The sequence below is a fragment of the Barbus barbus genome (assembly GCF_936440315.1).
Source record: "Barbus barbus genome assembly, chromosome: 49".
In the NCBI taxonomy this organism is placed as follows: domain Eukaryota; kingdom Metazoa; phylum Chordata; class Actinopteri; order Cypriniformes; family Cyprinidae; genus Barbus; species Barbus barbus.
In genome coordinates, this window is record NC_136727.1 from 18411136 (window position 1) to 18431334 (window position 20199).

At 42.0% G+C, this 20199-nt stretch overlaps 1 protein-coding gene across 1 annotated transcript; it reads right to left on the minus strand.

The window, feature by feature from the left end:
• Positions 1–4563: 4563 nt before the first annotated feature.
• On the minus strand, positions 4564–19868 carry LOC306867616 (sialoadhesin-like). The gene is made up of 9 exons (XM_079413380.1): positions 19826–19868; positions 12566–12601; positions 11921–12187; positions 11714–11848; positions 11356–11526; positions 6563–6844; positions 5453–5695; positions 5249–5362; positions 4564–4875 (listed from the first exon to the last, which is right to left on the minus strand). The coding sequence occupies exons 1-9, from the start codon at positions 19854–19856 to the stop codon at positions 4841–4843; spliced, it is 1314 nt and encodes a 437-aa protein (XP_079269506.1). The 5' UTR covers positions 19857–19868; the 3' UTR covers positions 4564–4840.
• Between the last annotated feature and the right edge of the window lie 331 nt (positions 19869–20199).

Here is a 20199-nt window from a genome sequence, read left to right on the forward strand (position 1 = left end):
TAATGACTGTAAATTAGAAAGTTGTCCGGATTAATAAGAACAATTTATGTACCAAGTTTGGTGTCTGTAGCTAAAACTAACCCCCCCATTTTTGACAAAAGGTGGCGCTATAGAGTGCCTCTTCCACGCCCGTTTATGAGCTTTTTCCAGTGTCTAACTATCATTAATACTGATATGTGTGTTGAGTTTCATGACATTCTAAACATGTTATCTGCCTCAAAATCACCAGAAACGAATTTTCAACTTTGACACGTTGCCATGGCAACATAAGTTTAGATATCAATATTCCCTCCACAGTTTTACATCGGCCGTGTTTTGACATTATTCTGGTGAAGTTTGAAGCAAATCGAGTAAAAATAAGATGCTGAATTCAAAGCATTTTGAAAACGACACACTTCCTGCAGCCAGTTGGTGGCGCTATAACTTTCAGTCATAATAGTCACATCTATCCGATCGGCATCATACAACGAACAAATCACTGAAGTTTGATCTGCATCATACAATGTATGTGGACGTTATTACGCATTTCCTGGGTCTCATTTTTCGCCATAACTTCATCGCCTCGCCACGGGCAAACCGTTCGACATATCAAAAATATCTTCGCAATTTAGCGTCCCCAATGTCTTGAGATCATGTTCACCGAGTTTGGTGGCAATCGTATGGAAATCCTCAGAGGAGTATATCAAATTCCAGAGCATGCGCTTTTTAAACAGCCCTGAATAGCCGACTTCCTGTTGGGCGGAGCCTAAAACATGCAGCATGAAAGTTGTTCAGCTCAATGAGTTCTATATGTGTACCGAGTTTCATATGAATACGTGCAAGTATGTGTGAGCTATACATCAAGCTTTCTGACAATTTTGCAGGGGGCGCCGTAGAGCCCCTGTGCCACGCCCGGGTCCCAGCCTCAGCGGCGTCCTAATGGCCGCAGGTTCCAATGTGTGTGCCAATTTTCAAGAGTTTTCGGGCACGTTAAGGCCCCCAAAAGTACCCGGATAGTCGAAATAAAAAATAATAAAAAAAAAAAAAAAAAATTAAAAAAAAAAAAAAAAAAAAATAATAATCCTTAGGGGAACAATAGGGCCCTGCGCCTTACTGGCTTGGGCCCTAATAATCCTTAGAAGAACAATAGGGCCCTGCGCCTTACTGGCTTGGGCCCTAATAATAATCCTTAGGGGAACAATAGGGCCCTGCGCCTTACTGGCTTGGGCCCTAATAATCCTTAGAAGAACAAGAGGGCCCTGCGCCTTACTGGCTTGGGCCCTAATAATCCTTAGAAAAACAATAGGGCCCTGCGCCTTACTGGCTTGGGCCCTAAAAATGTAATCTGAACATTTTGTGGCAGATGTATAAGTATCTGTTTGAACTCCATGCTGGTAGCGATAGCACTTTACTATGCGGGCGGAAGTAAGAACACCCTGCTTCGACTCAAAACGGAAGTTGCGTGACGTCATGTGAAAAGGGTCTATTGTTTCCATGGCGACGCGTCATGCTTGTCACGTGACACATCGCAGCCACAATAGCGCTGTATGACACATGGATCACTTTTAACATTCACAAACATACTCACTATATTATGAAATATCTGATATTCCGATTCTGAAATATGTGCAAGTAAATTCAAGATTCAAGATTTTTATTTGTCACATACACAATTATACAGAGTATAACCAGCAGTGAAATGTAGGTCAGGTCCGCTCCAAGGACAGTGGAATTATAAAGTATACAAATATTAAGAAAAAGAAAAGTAGAAAAAAATAAAATAAAGATAAAAAATATAAATGTAAATATAAATGTGCAGGTCAGTATGTTGTTGACTTAGATAATAATAAGAGGAATGTGCAAAAAGTTGTACAGGGTATGTAAATAGCAGCAATATGAGGTAGACAAAATTCTGAAGCTTATTGATATATTAATATTTACATGGAGTCATGTGATGTTATGACACAGAGTTAGAGTTAAGGAGCCTGATGGCCTGGGGGAAGAAGCTCCTCCTAAGTCTCTCAGTTTTTGCCATCAGGCTACGGAAGCGCTTACCAGATGGAAGCAAAGTGAACAGACAGTTACCAGGGTGATCTGAGTCCTTGATGATTTTAACAGCTCTATTTTTGCAGAGTTTGAGGTAGATTTCCTGCAAAGAGGGGAGAGCAGACCCTGAGATGCGCTCAGCTAAGCGCACAACTCTCTGTAGTGCTTTGGAGTCCTGATTGGAGCAGTTTCCATACCACACTGAGATGCACTGAGTCAATACACTTTCTATGGTCCCTGAATTGAAAGTTTTCAGGATTGCTGGTGAGACCCTGAATTTCCTCAGCTGTCGCAGATGGTACAGTCTTTGCCTGGCTTTCTTAACCTGTGTTTGGATGTGTGTAGTCCAAGTCAGGTTCTCTGAGATGTTTACACCGAGGTACTTGAAGCTACTCACCCTCTCCACAGGGGTCCCACTGATCATAAGAGGAGTGTAGGACTGCTGCTGTCTCTTCCTAAAGTCCACGATCAGCTCTTTAGTTTTGCTCACATTCAGAGAGAGACAGTTGTCCTGGCACCATGATGTGAGTCTCTCTACCTCATCCAAGTATGCGGTCTCATCGTTGTTGGAGATGAGGCCCAGAACCACAGTATCATCAGCGATTTTGATGATACATGTGGAGCTGTGAGAGGACACGCAGTCATGCGTGTAGAGAGAGTAGAGCAGGGGACTCAGGACACAGCTCTGTGGGGCTCCTATGTTCAGAGTGATGGAGTTTGAGGTGAACTGGCCAACTTTCACCACTTGAGGTCTGCCGGTGAGGAAGTCTTGAATCCAGTCACAGAGTGAGGAGTTTAGGTCGAGGTCTGTGAGTTTAGAAGCCAGCTTGATGGGGACTATAGTGTTGAAAGCTGAGCTATAGTCAATGAATAGCAGCCTTACATAATTTCCATTGTTGCTGTCCAAGTGTGTGAGGGAAGAGTGGAGGACGTGAGAGATGGCATCGTCAGTGGATCTGGGCGATAGGCAAACTGAAGAGGGTCCAAAGTATCAGGTATGGAGGAGCAGACTCTTTACAAGTCTCTCAAAATCCTTCATGACTATAGATGTGAGGGCAACTGGGCGATAGTCATTCGGGCAAGAGGGTTTATTGTTCTTTGGCACAGGGATAATGACAGATTTTTTAAATGCGGTGGGAACCACGGAGGTAGCAAGGGACTCATTAAAGATAGACGTGAACAAACCAGCGAGCTGATCAGCGCAGGACCTCAGAACACGGCCAGTTATCCCATCAGGTCCAGCTGCTTTCCTGACGTTCACTTTCTTTAGCGCCCTCCGAACCTCATCCTCCGACACGGTGATTACAGGATCATCGCTGCTCTACCTGCTGCTTCCTGACGCGCTGGACGGCAGAGACGCGCTGCCGCCGTTGCAATCGAAGCGGCCGAAGAAGGTGTTTAACTCGTCGGCCAGCAACGGATCTGCTGTATTTGTATTTGTATTACCAAACTACCAAATGTATTTGGTAGTTTAAACACTTTTATAATGATCGTGTTAGTTATCTATATTAGCGTGTATTTTACAAACTATAAATGTATGGTTTTGCTAGTACTTATGTGCAGTTAAATGTTTGAAACCTAAAATAAGCATTATATGGTTGAAAACACTGAATATTTGTGATAATATGACAAGCGCTCAGCAGGGGCTGGATTCACGAAAATCTTCTTAAGAAATAATTTAAGAAATTTCTTAAGATAAATTCCACGAAGTGAGTAAGAATGTTCCTAAGTGCAATTCTTGAAAAATTCTTAAGTTCTCAAATATATTCTCAAGAACATCTTCATTTTTTTTTTAAGTCTTTATCTGAGTGAATACATGACGCACTGATAAACTCACACTTCATTGTCTTTTTGCGCTTCCTGCAGATTACCATAATAATCATAATAATCATTCGCTCTTTTCGTCGTGACTTTGACTGGCGCTCAGCTTCATGTTTTTAATGCGGCGTGTTTTTGAACAGCCTGTCTCAAGCTGCAGCGATCTATTTCTTTCATTTTTGTGCTGTGTTTTTGTGCTCTCATCTGAGTGAACGCTTCCGGTATGTGTGTCCGGCTGCTACAGCAAACTATGTCCTGTGTATCGGCACATTCATATGCGCTGAATACTGCCAAAGATCATGTGTATTTAAAAGCTAAAATAAAAGTGTCCAATTAAAGCTCTCTATCTGACTCGTTTTTGAAGACTTGCTACTGAGTTTTGAAGTCAGTAAAAAGTAGCTTCACACATAGGTTAATCATGATCATTGTTTACATGATCAGTCATCACTGTCACTTCAAAAAACTCATGCACATCCCTATTAATAGTCATAATATGTATTATATGTAGTTAGTGTTGTTGTAGTGCTTAAATATAACAATTAATTTGAAATAACCCAATAAATGTATTAAATAATTAATCTTAAGAAAGAAGATAAGAATATTACAGGCCGACGAGTGTATGTACCTTTGGCTTTTTTTTTGTATTTACACATGTACAAATAAAGAAAACTTTGAGATTTAACATAACAATGTAGAACACAGTTGTGTATAATGCTTATTCATAATAGAGCTTGACTTGATTTAAGTTTATTGTCATCAGTTTCACAGACTGTTTCAAGTTTATAACAATACAGTAGTACACAATACAAAATACAAAAATGTCACTCAGAAGTCAAAAGGGTTGTGATGCTGGTTCATGATGACTTTAATAACTGTGAGATGCTAAAAGGAGTCACTTCCAAAACATGACTTTTACAGTAAATAATCATGTTCAGTCTGAACTGAGATTCTGAGAGATTCCAGGATGAAGTTCTCTCACCATCACGACAGATTAAGATCAGATTGCAGTTTCTTGCTCTTCAACAGATGCAGCTGATAAATACACACAAAACAATCAAGCATTTACTTGAACATATGTATGATTTTTGTCTTTGTTTATTGTTTTTTTTATGAACTAGCTACCATCATCTTTTAACTACATTTTAATATTTTAAAAACTAAAAATCTAAAAACTAAAAATCATGTATTTTATCAGTGATGAAAGATTTGTAGAGTAAAAGATAAACAGAAGGAGTGAGGCAGATTCAGTTTAACTAATTTGTATTACAACAATTTTCACAATACATTCTGTTTCAAAGCAGCTTTAATAACCTTACAAACCCAAAGCATGACAAGCTACACAGTGTTATCGATAATGACCAATTTGGAGTTTAACTGAATATAATGTAATAAATCAGACATTTACCTCTCATCCTGCAGCATTTGAAAATCAGCACGACTGTCACTAGCAGATATGGAGAAACTGCCAGAACAGAACTGAGTGTGTGGAGGACAGAGATCTGAGATCCTGAATGAGACGCTGAAGAAGAGACACAAACACTTTATCAAGCACCATATCTGAACGAGAACATAAGAAGAAATAAATCAGCTCAGTTTCATTGACTCTCACCTGTGACTGAGATCCAGCTCTTGGGTGACTCTCCTCTCTCTGGGTGTTTGCAGGAGTAGAAACCCTCGTGTGACTTTGAGACAGTAGAGATGTTCATCTCTGTAGTTTGATTCTGGATGAGTGACCCATCTTTATAGAAATCAGCTCTGAGGTTTGGTGAGGTTGAATACTGATCTAAACAGCGTAGAGTCAGAGTTTCTCCTTCAGTCACAGGATGAACAGGACTCTCCAGAATCACACCAACTACAGAAACAGAGCAAACATCAACTGACAAATAATAAGAATATAGTAAGAATGTATGAACAATGTGGAGACAACAGCAATAATAATAATATTATTAATAATAATGCATTTTTACACCTTAATAACAATCATAAATTACAAGACAGTAATACAAAGCAATATCTATTCAACATTAAATTAAAATGAATCAGGAAAAGCTCATTTAAAAAGATGAGTTTAATACGTGATTTAAAAGTAAGAAGAGAATCACTTTCACATTGTTGTGTAAGAGAGTATCAGAGACGAGGAGCAGCTGAACGCTCTGAACCCCACAGCGGTGAAATAAACAGGAGGAAGAACAAGAGAAACAGATGAGGAAGATCTAATGTGTGAACACCAAAAGTGAATTGAATTATTTGCACGAGTAGATTACATACAAAGTTAATGCAAAGACACAAATCAGAGAGATATATGGGCTTCTGCAGATGTGCTCCGTGGAAGAGCTTCTAGTTTATGGAGGAGTTTGAGACCTAGCTCAAATAGGACAGAGTTAATCAATACAATAATAATAATGATGATAATAATAATACATTTTCTCATGGGGGTTATGAAATATGTAAACAAATAAACATGACGTGAATAAATGACTGCTTGATTCTGACTAAATTCTGGTTAAATTTAGAATCACAATGATTTTTTTTTTTTATACAGAAGTCAAAGGTTGAGCAATGGCTTAATAGTCAATGGTTTATTAGTCTAGCGGACCCATTGTCATTCAGGAATAATATTGCATGGGTGACTGAACTGAGATGGCAATACGGCTATTGATATCCAAAACATAAAATAAGGGCTTTTTTGAAATGAATAAATACAGAAACACAGACTCACGGTGTACAGTGATATTAACAGGATGATATTTCTCTCCAGATTCAGACACACACCAGTACACTCCAGTGTCTAATGTGCTGGTGTCTCTGATTGTACATGTAGATCCTGTTTGTGATCCCCACACTGATGATGAACAATCATCCAGCCCATATCTGTCTGTGTATCTTCTGACTCTCCATCCAGTAGAGTTACTCTGGTCCTCACAGCTCAGAGAGAGAGAGACATATCTGAAGTGTTGAGTTCTGTTGGGACTGACGATCAGAGAGACTGGAGGAGAAACACCTGAGAAGACAATTGCAGCTACAATTTAGAAATCAAGTCAAGACAGTTTTATTGATAAAACACTTTACGCAACTTACATTGTTTCAAAGCAGCTTTTCAGAACGTCCAACTAAGAAAATCTCCAGATCTCTGTCAGGGTTCTGTCACTTCGGTCTAGTTTATTCATGGTTTTGTGACGGAGCCCTGACACTCCCTTCTTGTCTTGTTTTCTGGTGAGCGCGTGGCTTCGAGTGTGCTCGAGCTGCGCACTCTCTTGTCTGCGTGTTCTGTTTCATGTTGGGGCGTGGTGTTCGGATCCCGGCACTCCTGTCTTGTTCAGACTCTGTTCTGGTTTCGTGACGGGGTTCGGACACTCACGCTCCAGGTTTGTTCTTGCTGGGGAGCGTGCGATTTCGAGTTTGCTCGGGTCGTGCGCTCCTCTGTCTGTGTGTGTGTGTTTTGTTCAGCACGCGGTTCGGTTTCGGCCGCGTGCTTTTTCTTATTTTGTTTTGATCTGTGCTTTCATGTTTGTCATGTTTTGTGAACATGCAGCTTATGAGTCTCCTCGTTAGCTGCGTGTTCGTGTCCTGTCTTGCACATGGCTAGTGATTTGTTTTGCTGGCCATGTGCTTGTGTTTTTGTTTTGTGTGAGCACATGGCTTGTCTTGTTTGGTTCTATGTGCCATGTGCTCATGTCAATTGTCTTGACCCCACCGACCTTGTTTCCTAATTATTGGTTAATTTGCCCCACCTGTGTTTACTCGTTACCCTCCTCATTTGCTCCCTTTATAATCTCCTTGTGTTTGCAGTCCTGTGCTGGTTCGTCGTCGACCCTACCCTCATGAAGTCCTGTCCTGCCTTGCCTTGCCTTGCCCTGCCTTGCCAGTGTGTTTTCCCCTACGGGGTAGTTTTTGTTTGTTTATTTTATTTTTTTATTAATAAAGCCCGATATTCCTCCAGCACTTGAGTCCTCGCTCTATCCCTGCACCCAACCCTGACAGAACGAACCAGCCAGATGAGGACTCAGCGGAGGAAGGGCTCGCGCCGTCCACCACCCTCCACTCTCTCCAGCCCCCCCCCAGTTCAAGGCCCTGAGTTCCCTCCGTCAACAGGGCACTGATGTCAGGAGGTTTGCCCTGGAGTTCAGTGGTGCTGCAGAGGGGTTGGGGTTCAATGATCCGGCCCTCAAGGATCTATTCAACAGTGCCCTTGACAAGCCCCTCAACTGGTGGAGGATGAGGGGGCTGGACAACCTGACTTTTGGGGAATGGGTGGAGTTCCTGGCACGTTCCCCAGCTAAGGAGGCTGGTGTGCCTCAGGTGGTGGTCGACAAAGCTGCAGCTCCCCCTGTGGCGGCCGACGAAGAGATGGTGCCCTCAGCGTCGATCGACGGAGCTGCAGCACCCCCAGCAGCGGCTGATGAAGCTGCAGAGCCCCCAGCATCGACCGACGGCGCTGCAGCGCCCCCAGTGGTGGCTGCTGATGCAGCAGTTCCCCACTCCCAGAGACGGAGGAGGAGGAGGAGGAGGAGGAGGAACAGGAGGAAGGCTCCTTCCACCCCTCAAGGCCTGGAGGCCATTCCAGAGCCCTCTGCTGGCCAGGAGGCCATCTCTGAACCTACCAGGTACCTTGCCCTGCCGGCTCCGCCCAAGCTGCTTGCCCTGCCGGCTCCGCCCGAGCTCCTTGCCCTGCCGCCGGTGCCACCCGAGCTCCTTGCCCTGCCGCCGGTGCCACCCGAGCTCCTTGCCCTGCCGCCGGTGCCGCCCGAGCTCCTTGCCCTGATGCCAGCGCCGCCTGAGCTCCTTGCCCTGCAGTCTCTGCCCAGACTCGAGCTCCTTGCCCTGCAGTCTCTGCCCAGACTCGAGCTCCTTGCCCTGCAGTCTCTGCCCAGACTCGAGCTCCTTGCCCTGCAGTCTCTGCCCAGACTCGAGCTCCTTGCCCTGCAGGCGCCGCCCAAGCTCCTTACTCTGATGGCCTTGTCGCCTGCCAAGTTGCTGGTCCCGCTCTGGCCTCTTGCCGGGGTTCCAGAGGCGCAAGAGCCCGCCTGGTCCGTCCCTCCAGCTCCACCCTGGCCCTCAGCCAGGATTCCTGAACGGCTGGAGCCCCACTGGTCTGTCCCTCCAGTTCCACCCTGGCCCGCAGCCAGGACTCCTGAATGGCTGGAGCCCCACTGGTCCGTCCCTCCAGCTCCACCCTGGCCCTCAGCCAGGACTCCAGAATTGTTGGAGCCTCCCTGGCTCAACCCTCCCGTCCCTCCCTGGACCCTTTAAGAGACTTCCTGGGCTTATTTATTTTTATTTTTTTGGCTCTGGCTTGGCTTCCCTCCCTCCCACCCTTCCTTGTCTCTGTGTTTTGGACCCTGTCTGTCTTGTGTTCTCAGGTGTGCACTAGTCTTGTCTTTTGTCATGTTCATGTCTTGTTTTTGGTGTCCTCATTAGGGACGCCAGGTGGGGAGGGGTAGTGTCAGTGTTCTGTCACTTCGGTCTAGTTTATTCATGGTTTTGTGACGGAGCCCTGACACTCCCTTCTTGTCTTGTTTTCTGGTGAGCGCGTGGCTTCGAGTGTGCTCGAGCTGCGCGCTCTCTTGTCTGCGTGCTCTGTTTCATGTTGGGGCGTGGTGTTCGGATCCCGGCACTCCTGTCTTGTTTAGACTCTGTTCTGGTTTCGTGTCGGGGTTCGGACACTCACGCTCCAGGTTTGTTCTTGGTGGGGAGCGTGCGATTTCGAGTTTGCTCGGGTCGTGCGCTCCTCTGTCCTCTGTCTGTGTGTGTTTTGTTCTTTTTCTTGTTTTGTTTTGATCTGTGCTTTCATGTTTGTCATGTTTTGTGAACTCTATCCCTGCACCCAACCCTGACAATCTCCACGAAAGTGACCTTCCCACGACCTCGCGCTTCTCTCCAAGAAAGGAATGCACCTTTTCCTTGTTGCTCTCTAACAGACAAAGACGTCACGTATCTTACATGGACAAAGTTATACTCGTTTCTGCTATTGAAGCAATATACTGGAAAAACACTATATATATAATATATTCACAACATATATTAAGGTTGCCACGACGTATAAACTCTACTGTGTTATTGGAACGTATGATATTGTTGTAATCTTCTGATGCATAACGTCACCTGATGCCTAGTGTTCAGTTCACATGCTGGATGTGTTTATGTAGAATTCAGGATCGTTTAATCGATGCATTAACTGCGTAATGAATACAAAGGATATATGTATTTTTGTGCATATCAAATACGTAGATGTTTGGTTTCAGATGAAAGCTGATTTCATTAATAGTAAGCTGGTGTGGATGAAATTTGTTTGTTCTCATCAATGCATGATTACAATACGAATAGAAATCTGCTGTTAATAAGTTGTCATGTGATAAGTAACTGAACAGATAATGTATGCACGGAAAAGGGGCTGTGCAGGGCAGGGCTCCACTGCACAGGAAGAATCCGATTGGGTCAGTCACCCGGGGGGCAGATCCCAAATCGGCCCATTAAAAACAGATGTGCAACTGTGTCTGTTGGTTGTTGTTGAAAATGGAAAAGTAAAAGCTTAAGCTCAGCGCCCCTTGCTCGACGCTCTCAGCCATTTAACATCATGATTGAGCAGTAAACTGAGACCAAGACTCAAGCTTCCAACGAACTTTAACATCTAAAAGCCTCAGACACGGAAACCAACTTCCTGGGAGCATCATCAAGTCAGAACGAGGCCAACCAACCACTGAAGAGTATTCTCGTGACAGCAACCTACCAAGCCGCCATCAGCGCGCGATCTTTTCATAGCCGGGAAGGAAAGAAATTCAACTGAAAGCAGAGAAAGTTGAAGTAGAGACTCCTTGAACTCGACCGAAAGCAAAAGACAGTAAGACAAAATCTCCTGAATTGGTTGTATTTGTCTTTTAAGAGTAAAGATAGAAGAGTTCCACGCGTGTGTGATTTCCCTCAGGTTGAAAACAAGCATTAGAACCTAAGACTCTCTTCAGATCAAAACAATCCATTGCAACGAATGTGTGTGTTTACGTCTTTTGTTTTGTGTTGTTTAGCTTAGTATTGTGTTAGAGTAGTGAAATAAACTTCTATTCTATTAAGAAATCTCATGTCTGTTGCTATGTGATTTTCCAAGTCTTGAAACTACTTGCCAAGATCGCGTTATCTGTGCTCATGAGCTTGATAACTAACTATTTGGTTTGTTTTATCGTTGGCCGCAAATAAGATAAACAAAATTGTTAAGAGATAACGTGCTGAGTTTAATGCTTGCTGGACAAGTCGTTAATAAGGTATCGTTAACAAGGTATAAGTTGGACATTCTGATTAATCTCAATTAATCATATAAATATTGAATCTTAAGAGTGATTCCCTAAAAGCTAAAGTTAGAACAATGATTCTAATGATTACTACACAAGTAATAGTATCAGAAAATCACTGAATATTTATATTTAAGACTTCATAAACTAAATTACACCTTAAAATATGTGTAATTATGCCATCAGCAAGCAAACCAAAGACAGCTGTGAGAACCAACAAAACTGAACTCACCAGTGACCCAAATTAACTGTGTGTTGCTGTACTCTGTGTCATAGACTGGTTCTCCTCTCTCTGCTCCACACATATAAACTCCTGTGTGATTTAGAGCAGCAGAACTGACAGTGTAGTTTCCTCCAGCTCCTCTGCTGCTGTCTGAGAGCAGATGATAATTATTGATGTAGTCTGTATAAAGTGAAAAAGTGGTTACCTCAAGACATGAGCAGTCATTTATACATGAGTCTAATAAATTACCTTTATTGTACAGTATTCAATGAGTATTCAGATTGATTGAAGTATCTTTAATCTCTATAATATTTTTTATGAATCCAGTTTATTCAGATGTTGTTTCATGAAACACATTATATCTTACCTGATGAGACAGTATCAGTGAACCAGCTGAATGTCCAGCCTGTAGAGGAGCTGTTAACCTCACAGATCAGAGTCACTGGATCTCCTTCAGTCAACCACGTCTGTGGAGAAACACTTAAAACTGCTTGGGCTTTATCTGAAATCGAGAAATCACTCATTAATAACATGTTAAACTTGTTTGTGAATGTGAAGAGATGATCAAACTCACCTGATACTGTCAGTGTAACTTCATCACTGCGGTGTGATGTTCGTGATCCTTCTCTCTCTGCTCCATAACAGGAGTATTTACCTGCGTCAGACTCAGTAACAGAACTGAATGTGTGTTCCTGTAGTTCACTGAAAACTAAACCATCTTTATTCCAGCTGTACTGCCAGCTAGTGACTCCTTCAGCATATATGTCACATCTGAGAGTGACTGTCTCTCCTCTGAATACATGTTGAGCAGGTTTGATGGTCACTGTGGGTTTTGGTGTTTCTGTACAATGACAACAATTCACAATAAAAATAATGGGTCACACTTTATATTAGGTGACCTTAATAAAAGATCTGTCAATATACAATCATTGGAATTTAGAAACATGAGTTGTGAACGTTTTTTAACTACATTTTTCTAACAGAAGATCTTGTCTCTGTTTTGATTTTGATTTCACAGAGAATGTAAAAAATAAATCTGCTGTTTTTGATAGAAAGATGTTTTTTGTCACACCTCAGAATTGTCACATGAATAATTCAACTTGTTAAAAGATTGCAATTATAATCAAAATAAAACGTAAGTCATTTCTCAACTCTCAGTTGGTTTATTAGAGTTAATGTAGAATCACTCATATGAAAATATGAATTAATTGAGACTCACCTTCAGTATGTTGAGAGTAGATGTTTGAAATCAGCACTAAAACACAGAGAAAAACTGATTACAATGTGAACATAGAGCTGATAATTATAAAGATGAATATTAAAATATTGCGTGGGGACTGTATATGTGTCTAGATAAACATGAAAACATCTGACTGGTATTTTATAGATTTGGTCACAGCAGAAAACTGTTTAGAGAACTTGAAGGAAACAGTCTGATCACGAGCAGAAGAATAAAGACAAACTCTTACTAACTGTGTACTAGTGAATATTACGATAACAGCAACAATAACTGCAAAACAAACTAGCAGAACGTCTCCGGTTACTATTGTAACCTCGGTTCCCTCTCGAGCTCTCATAAGACATCATGGAGAAATTCTCCGTTATGGGAACGATATTCAATCCCGCTGTGAGAGAGGCTACGGGCAGCCTGTAAAAGTTACACACTCAGCGAAGATAAAACACACACACAATTCCCACCAATAGCGTCTAAACCCCAGGTATACGAAATTTGCATATCTGGTCAGTAATAACGTGTGCTGCGCTGAGAACAGGGCAGAACAGAAGCAATAACAGTATTGTAAGGGCTGCACAGAGGGAACTGTGTTAAGCAGCAAAAAACATAACATGAGAATGATAGCACGAAGTGAGTTAGACATGAATAACAGGAAGCTGCACTGAGTACAGCGCAGACAACAACAACAATATCATACTAAGTAATTGCTGTGTGAGGCAGCAACGCACATTAATAGAGGTAACAAAACATGAATCAGTCACTCGCTGACAGCACTTGGGAGGATAAGGACTGAACGTCCAGCTTGTAAAACCTGGCGAAGGTATTCTGAGAGGACCAGCCGGCTGCAAAGCATATATCCTGAATAGATAATATGTAGAAAAACTAGCATTTTGTTTCAAATGAAAGTAAGATCCTCACGTCGCATAGACCTAAAACTGTTTGGCTGAAAATAGTGGAATAGTGTAGAAAGTGCATACAATTCTAATGTAGTCTGTGTAACACAATAAATAATGAAACTATTACTGGTTTCATGATGAAATTTCTGGTTAGTTTTACTGTTTTACATTTTAATTAACATTAAAACTGAATTCAGTTATTGCTGTAATGTATGGTGTAATTCACACTCGAAGCCAGAGGGCGCAGACTCATATAACTCATAGACGTTATCACAGTATCAAAATAATGAATAAAATAAAATCATTAATAAGAAGCCTCATCAGATTGCATAAGTTGTTTCAAACTCTCAGTGGAATTTTAAAATGAGTTTTTAGTAAAAACAGTAATAATAGTCTCGTGTTGATGAGTAAACATGCTAGCCCTTATGTAAATAGGAACAATTCTATTTTATGAATACTTCAGGGAAGATTATCGACTTGAGACCATAAGACCATTTTTTTTGTATGTCTGTTTTTAAAGGAAGACATTTGATAAAAATTTTAGAGATGAAATTATGTTTGACCAAAAATGTGGGAAACAGTGTAAGCAGAAAGTTTTCAATAAACAATGGGCAATAAATAAAAGACATTAGCATCATGATTAAAGACATCTAAAAGTCTTCTATTGGGGAGAAGTGTGAATGTGCTCATGGAGACAAAGCAGTCTGGGAAGCACGAGACAATAAACTGCATGGATGCTTAGATAATGTGAGTAAATATTAGTTGGCATTTTAGAGTCAACTCTAAACAAAATCACATGGCATACTCTAAAAAATATTTAATGAAACTTAAGAGTTATAGAGTTATCCTCAGATTTGAAAAATAACATGGTCAGATTTGTGGCTTACCCTGCATTGTGTTTCTAGACAGCAACAAGGCTAATTTTATATTTTTTGTCAAAGATATTTAATGTAAATAATATTTCTAATAACTGTAAATTCAAGTCCTTGTTGCTATTTCTGACTTAAGGACAACAATCTGCCAAGTGTCTTCTTTAAATTGACACTACAGTTATACCTTTTAGACATTTCCAGTATTTTAACAATACGGATAACCGTGATCAATTTGGTCACTATAATCGTGATATAAAATTTTCCTACGGTTTCATTTCTACACTGCAATAAGGTTGAACAATAGTTAACAACTATTTAATTTCCTATGTAAATGTTTATATATACTAATTCATTTGCAGTATTAAAATAAAATGATGTAGCATCATTAAGAACTAACATGATCTAATAATGAACAAAAGTATATTTATAGTTTAAATTAAGATGAAAGAATGTAATACATGTTACATGTCCAAATTATAATGTATATAGCCTTGTGTAGTGTGTCAGTAAGTAATTGCCGAATAAGTAGATGGATTCAACCTCCTGATCAAAGACCGCCTAATTTTCAGCAGCGGTCACAAAAAAAAGTTGGATTTTTTTGTTGTTTGTTTGGGGGTTTTTTTTTAGAAAAGATGTGTAGTGTCAGTTTCTTACAATGTTCAAGAACAACATTAAGCTGTATACATATTGTATACATATAGTATTTTATCATATGCTCATGAATATTCTTGTTGTTGGAACCCAAAACTCAACAAAGTATGAAAACTAACTCCAAATTGGTAGGGATGCCCGTTTTTTCCTCAAATATTGTATTATATTTTATTATGTATGTTATTCTTAATGAATTCATATATATACACACATACATGCACACACACACACATACACATGGAAATATTTAAGCCGTTATTGTTAAAGTATCCAAAGACTTGAATGGTAAACTTGGCCCCTCTCTGTAAATGGTGTCCCCACTGTGGCACCTGCTTCTAAAAAATCCTAAACATTTTTTATCCCCCTGTTGTGAGGATGTATGCATTTTTATTGAATGACATGCAAGAACACAAACATTGTGAATGCCACACTCGAGAACATCGCGCGACATTCTGTGTCGCTTGGGAGCTGGGCCTCCGGTGCGCTCATCCTTCCTCACGACACCCTCAGGAAGACCGCTTGGAGGCTGCTGGCGGGCCGGCGTCACGACGAGGGCTCCTCCGCTGTCCCTGGCGCCTTTTCCCTGGACCTGTCCACACCTTCCTCCTCGCGTCTGGTTGCAGCCTAGGGGTCTTTACTCCCTCCTCTGTGGAGGGCGGGTCGCCGATGAGGATCTGGAACGAGCGCCTCGGCATGACATGGCTCATGGCCTTGGCGCGCTTTTGAGCCTCCGAAAACCGCTCGATGATTGACTCCACGGCATCGCCAAAGAGTCCGGAGGGAGTGATCGGTTCAAAAGCACCTTGCAGTCTGCATCCCTGAGGTCAGCTAAACCCCATGGCTCGGCCAATCGCCTGGGCAATGCGCTTTGTCGCCATCAGCGCGAAGTCCGTGGCCGCACACAAATCGTTCACCGTGTCAGGTGAGACGGCCCCGCCCTCCAGAGCCCAGGGTTTTGGCCGACGCAGGGCACAGATGTGCAGCAATAGTCTCCTCGACGGGAGGCATGCACACATACCCGTGGTCTTCCGCCCCATCCACAGGAGAAAATATAGCCTGCGTCGCTAAGTGGACGCGCGCCGATTGGGGCGCAGACCACGTCTTGACGAGCTGATCATGGGATCGGGATCGGGATCGGGAAAGAACAGCACCAACGTTCTTGAGTCCACTTGGCGGCGGCTGGACCTGAAGTACCAGGAATCTAGCTTGCTCTTGGCCAGCTTCTCTGGAGGATTCCAAGAGAGCTCCGAATCCTGGACAGCCTTATTCATGAGCCTTATGAGCAGAGGTGGGTAGTAACGTTACATTTACTTCGTTACATTTACTTGAGTATATTTTTTGGGTAACTAATACTTTTAGAGTATATTTTAAAAATGGGTACTTTTACTCTTACTCAAGTATATTTTTAGAGAAAAAACGGTACTTTTACTTCGTTACTGTGGGCGACTCTCCTCTCGTTACTTTATCTTAATGCAATACAAGTTAAAAATGCTTCGGTTTATTCCAAACGCGCCGTCTACTTTTCTCTGGGCAATGAACGATGCCCATTCGCGAATGATTCATTCTTTTGAGTCGATTCTGTTTAAAGGCTTTATCAAACCAGTTGGCAAACCAGTGAATCGGTTCGCGAATCAGTTTGAATGATTTGTTCAGTTCCCTGCCGCACGCGCTGAGTCTCTGAAGCGGTTCTCACTCAGATAACAGAGAGTTTAAGAACATCAAGAGCGATGAAGACGTGGCTTTGGATCTACAGTCAGTTGAAAGCACATCTGCAAAGGCTTGTTTGCTAGAGCTATATGAAGATATTTTATTAGATGAACACCGCGTGTGCTGTCTACTGTTCCACAGGTATAGGCCACGATACCACCATGACATTACCAGTTTGTTGTACATGTACCTTACATTAAATACAATGTATAATTTATACATTAAATAAGCTGTCACAGAGTATGAAATGAACACCCGCGGAACCCGCGTTAGCTCTGCGCAGCGGCACGCGGCCTGTTCTAGACACAATTAATATTCATATTTTTACAATATTTACGCTTGCTAAAATATAGGCTACATTTGTTTACATTTTGCAGAAAAGAAGATCCGTCAATATGCATTTGCTTCGTTATGTTCAGAGCAATCATGTGAGGCGTTTTCAGAGGTTTAAGTGTCAGAGGTTATAGGATAATACATAATTAATTTACTTTAAAATATAATTTAATTCAGTGATGCAAATCAGAATTTTCATCAGCTGTTACTCCAGTTTTCGGAGTCATATGATCCTTCAGAAATCATTATAATATATTGATTTATTACCAGTGTTGGAAACAGTTTTGCTGCTTAATATTTTTTGGAACCTGTGACATTTTGTTCAATATTCTTTGATGAATAGAAAGCTAAAAAGAGCAGCACTGATAATGATAATAAATCAACATGATTTCTGAAGAATTATGTGACTCTGAAGACTGGGGTGAAGGCTGATGAAAATTCTGATTTGCATCACTGAAATAAATTACATTAATATATATATATATATATATATATATATATATATATATTTTGAACGGCAGTGTGTGTTTGTGTGTGTGTGTGTGTGTGTGTGTGTGTGTGTGTGTGTACACATACACATAACATAAATGTAATCTATATATCTAAATAAAAATAGACTATATTCAGTACCTATATGATCCAAAGTAACTAGTAACTAACTACTTGAGTAGTTTTTTTATCCGATACTTTTTTACTCTTACTCAAGTAACTATTCAGACTATTACTTTTACTTTTACTTGAGTAAATATTTCTAGAAGTACTTTTACTTTTACTTGAGTACAGTTTTTGGGTACTCTACCCACCTCTGCTTATGAGCTCCTCTTGGATGTCCGCGGGTCCTTCGCTGTCGGAGCGATCCCGCTCCGATTCAGCCCAGTCCTCCTTCTCCGAGGCTGAAATGGATATAGAGTCCTCCTCGTCTTCCTGGCCGAAGGAAACGAAGTCCGCGACAGATGGAGGGGGGAATCGCTGGCGGCAATGGGTCTCACCCCAAGGAGGCCACGGGCCACATTCCGGCAAGTCCTCAGCATGTGCATTGGCAGATCTGCACAGTGTGCGCAGTCAGACTCCTCCTGCGCAAATACGGCAGTAGGACATCATCTTCTTACAGGAATCGGTCGTGAGGGAAAAGATTCTGACGTGATTGTCGCGAGCTCCGCATTTTATACTGCCTTTTGAGCTCGTCAATATTTGCATGCTTCACGACAATTGGCCAGTCAATTGGACTGGCGTGAGCCAATATGACTTCAGGAAAGGTTGGAGGGAAGGAGTTCCCATAACGGAGAATTTCTCTGTGATGTCTCATGTGTAACAGCACGGCCAGGCTCTCATCCCACTCTACTCCCAAGATCAGCCTCACCTGCATTCTAAATCACTCACACCTGCACCTCGTCACCACCATCATCAAGGACACTTTAAAATCACTCACCTCAGTCACAGTAGCTGTCCGATCTCGTTGCTTCAATGTGGACTCCTCTACAACGCACCACAAGCCGATGAGTATACCTTCTGACTACTTACCTCTTAGACTTACCATCTGTTCTCCGTCCTGTTGTCTCCCCTGTCTGCAGACTCATCTCTGTTGGGAATTACCTCATCTGACTCCGGCTTTCTTCATCAGTCTCGCTCTGTCAACCTGTGAAGCAAAAGGACAGTATCAGTTCAGTTGCCTGACTCTCAGACATCAAGCCTCAAGATATAGTACTCACCTCTCATCACGATCTCCTGCACCTTCACTTTGGAAATAAATGATGTTTTATTAACAAGGTTCGGGAGGAGCGCGTCAGATACTTAGCCTAATTAACACAGGAGGTTCCCACTCCAGTTAATCAATATCCGGCTATAAATACAGCTGACATACCTCTGTTCACTCGACGGATAATCAGCATCCCTCCTCCACCCCTTCTCCACTCAAAGAAGGTATCACTAGAGTTCTCACCACACTATGGGGGGGTACTCTGGGTTCGGGCCATTCCTGAGCCCGGAGCCCTTCCCCAGGACAGTACGCCAACTACGCATTACTATACACGCCAAAAACGCATTACCTTACCCAGCTCCTACCATCAGGAAGACGGTACCGGAGCATCAGAGCCCGCTCCGCCAGACTGCTCAACAGCTTTTTCCCCCAGGCTGTGAGAGCCCTGAACTCAAACCACCCCGCCCCCCTCTGAAACCCCATGCAAACCCCTACCTCCTGAAACATGGACCCCCATGTGCAATCCGAAGTGTGCTACACACAGGTGAGTGGGCCTGTACAAACCACCTGTAGTTCCACACTCTCCTCTATGTGCACTATGGACACTTTACACTATGTGCACTATGGACACTTTACACTATGTACACAGCCCGGAGCCCTTCCCCAGGACAGTACGCCAACTACGCATTACTATACACGCCAAAAACGCATTACCTTACTCGTGCTAAATATATGTAAGTGTGAACTCGTGAAAGTCACAGTGTTATCACTTACCTTTGTGTCCGGCTACTTCTGTGACATCGCGAGAGCTCGAGAGGGAAATGATTCAACCCCATTACACATCACAAAACTGACTGACTGAACAAACACTGATCTACAACACAACAGAGTGCATTTCTCTTTCACAAACAGCACTAACTGCACACTTCCTCTCTCAAACTCATCCTTCACTCATATATCATGGACTACAGCTGGATCTGAAACTCTGAGAGCAGCAAGAAAAGACATAAATCTAGGAACACTAAAACACTTGATCATCTACATAATATAATAATTCCACTGAAATACATTTAGAGAAAATAATACTCACAGAGCACAAGAGGAAGTGGACTGAGCTCCATACTGACTGAATGATGACCGACGGTTAAAGACACAGACTGTGTTTTATGACTCAAGACTTCCTGAAACCTGCGGTCAGATCTTTAGAAACATCATGACAGATTAAAGATACAAATGTACCTCGTGTGTTACAGAAGATCTTTTGATAATGTTGATAATCTTGTAACATGTTTTCACAGAATGTCAGACTGAATAACATGTAAGCTTTCTACTGAAATGTTGTCGTGACCCGTTCAGTATTAAATTGAACAGGATTTACTAACTATTATGAAAAGTTGTATTCTGGTGTGTTTAATGAACAAGCAAAAGTATTTATAATGATGCATTTACATCACAAAGTGAACA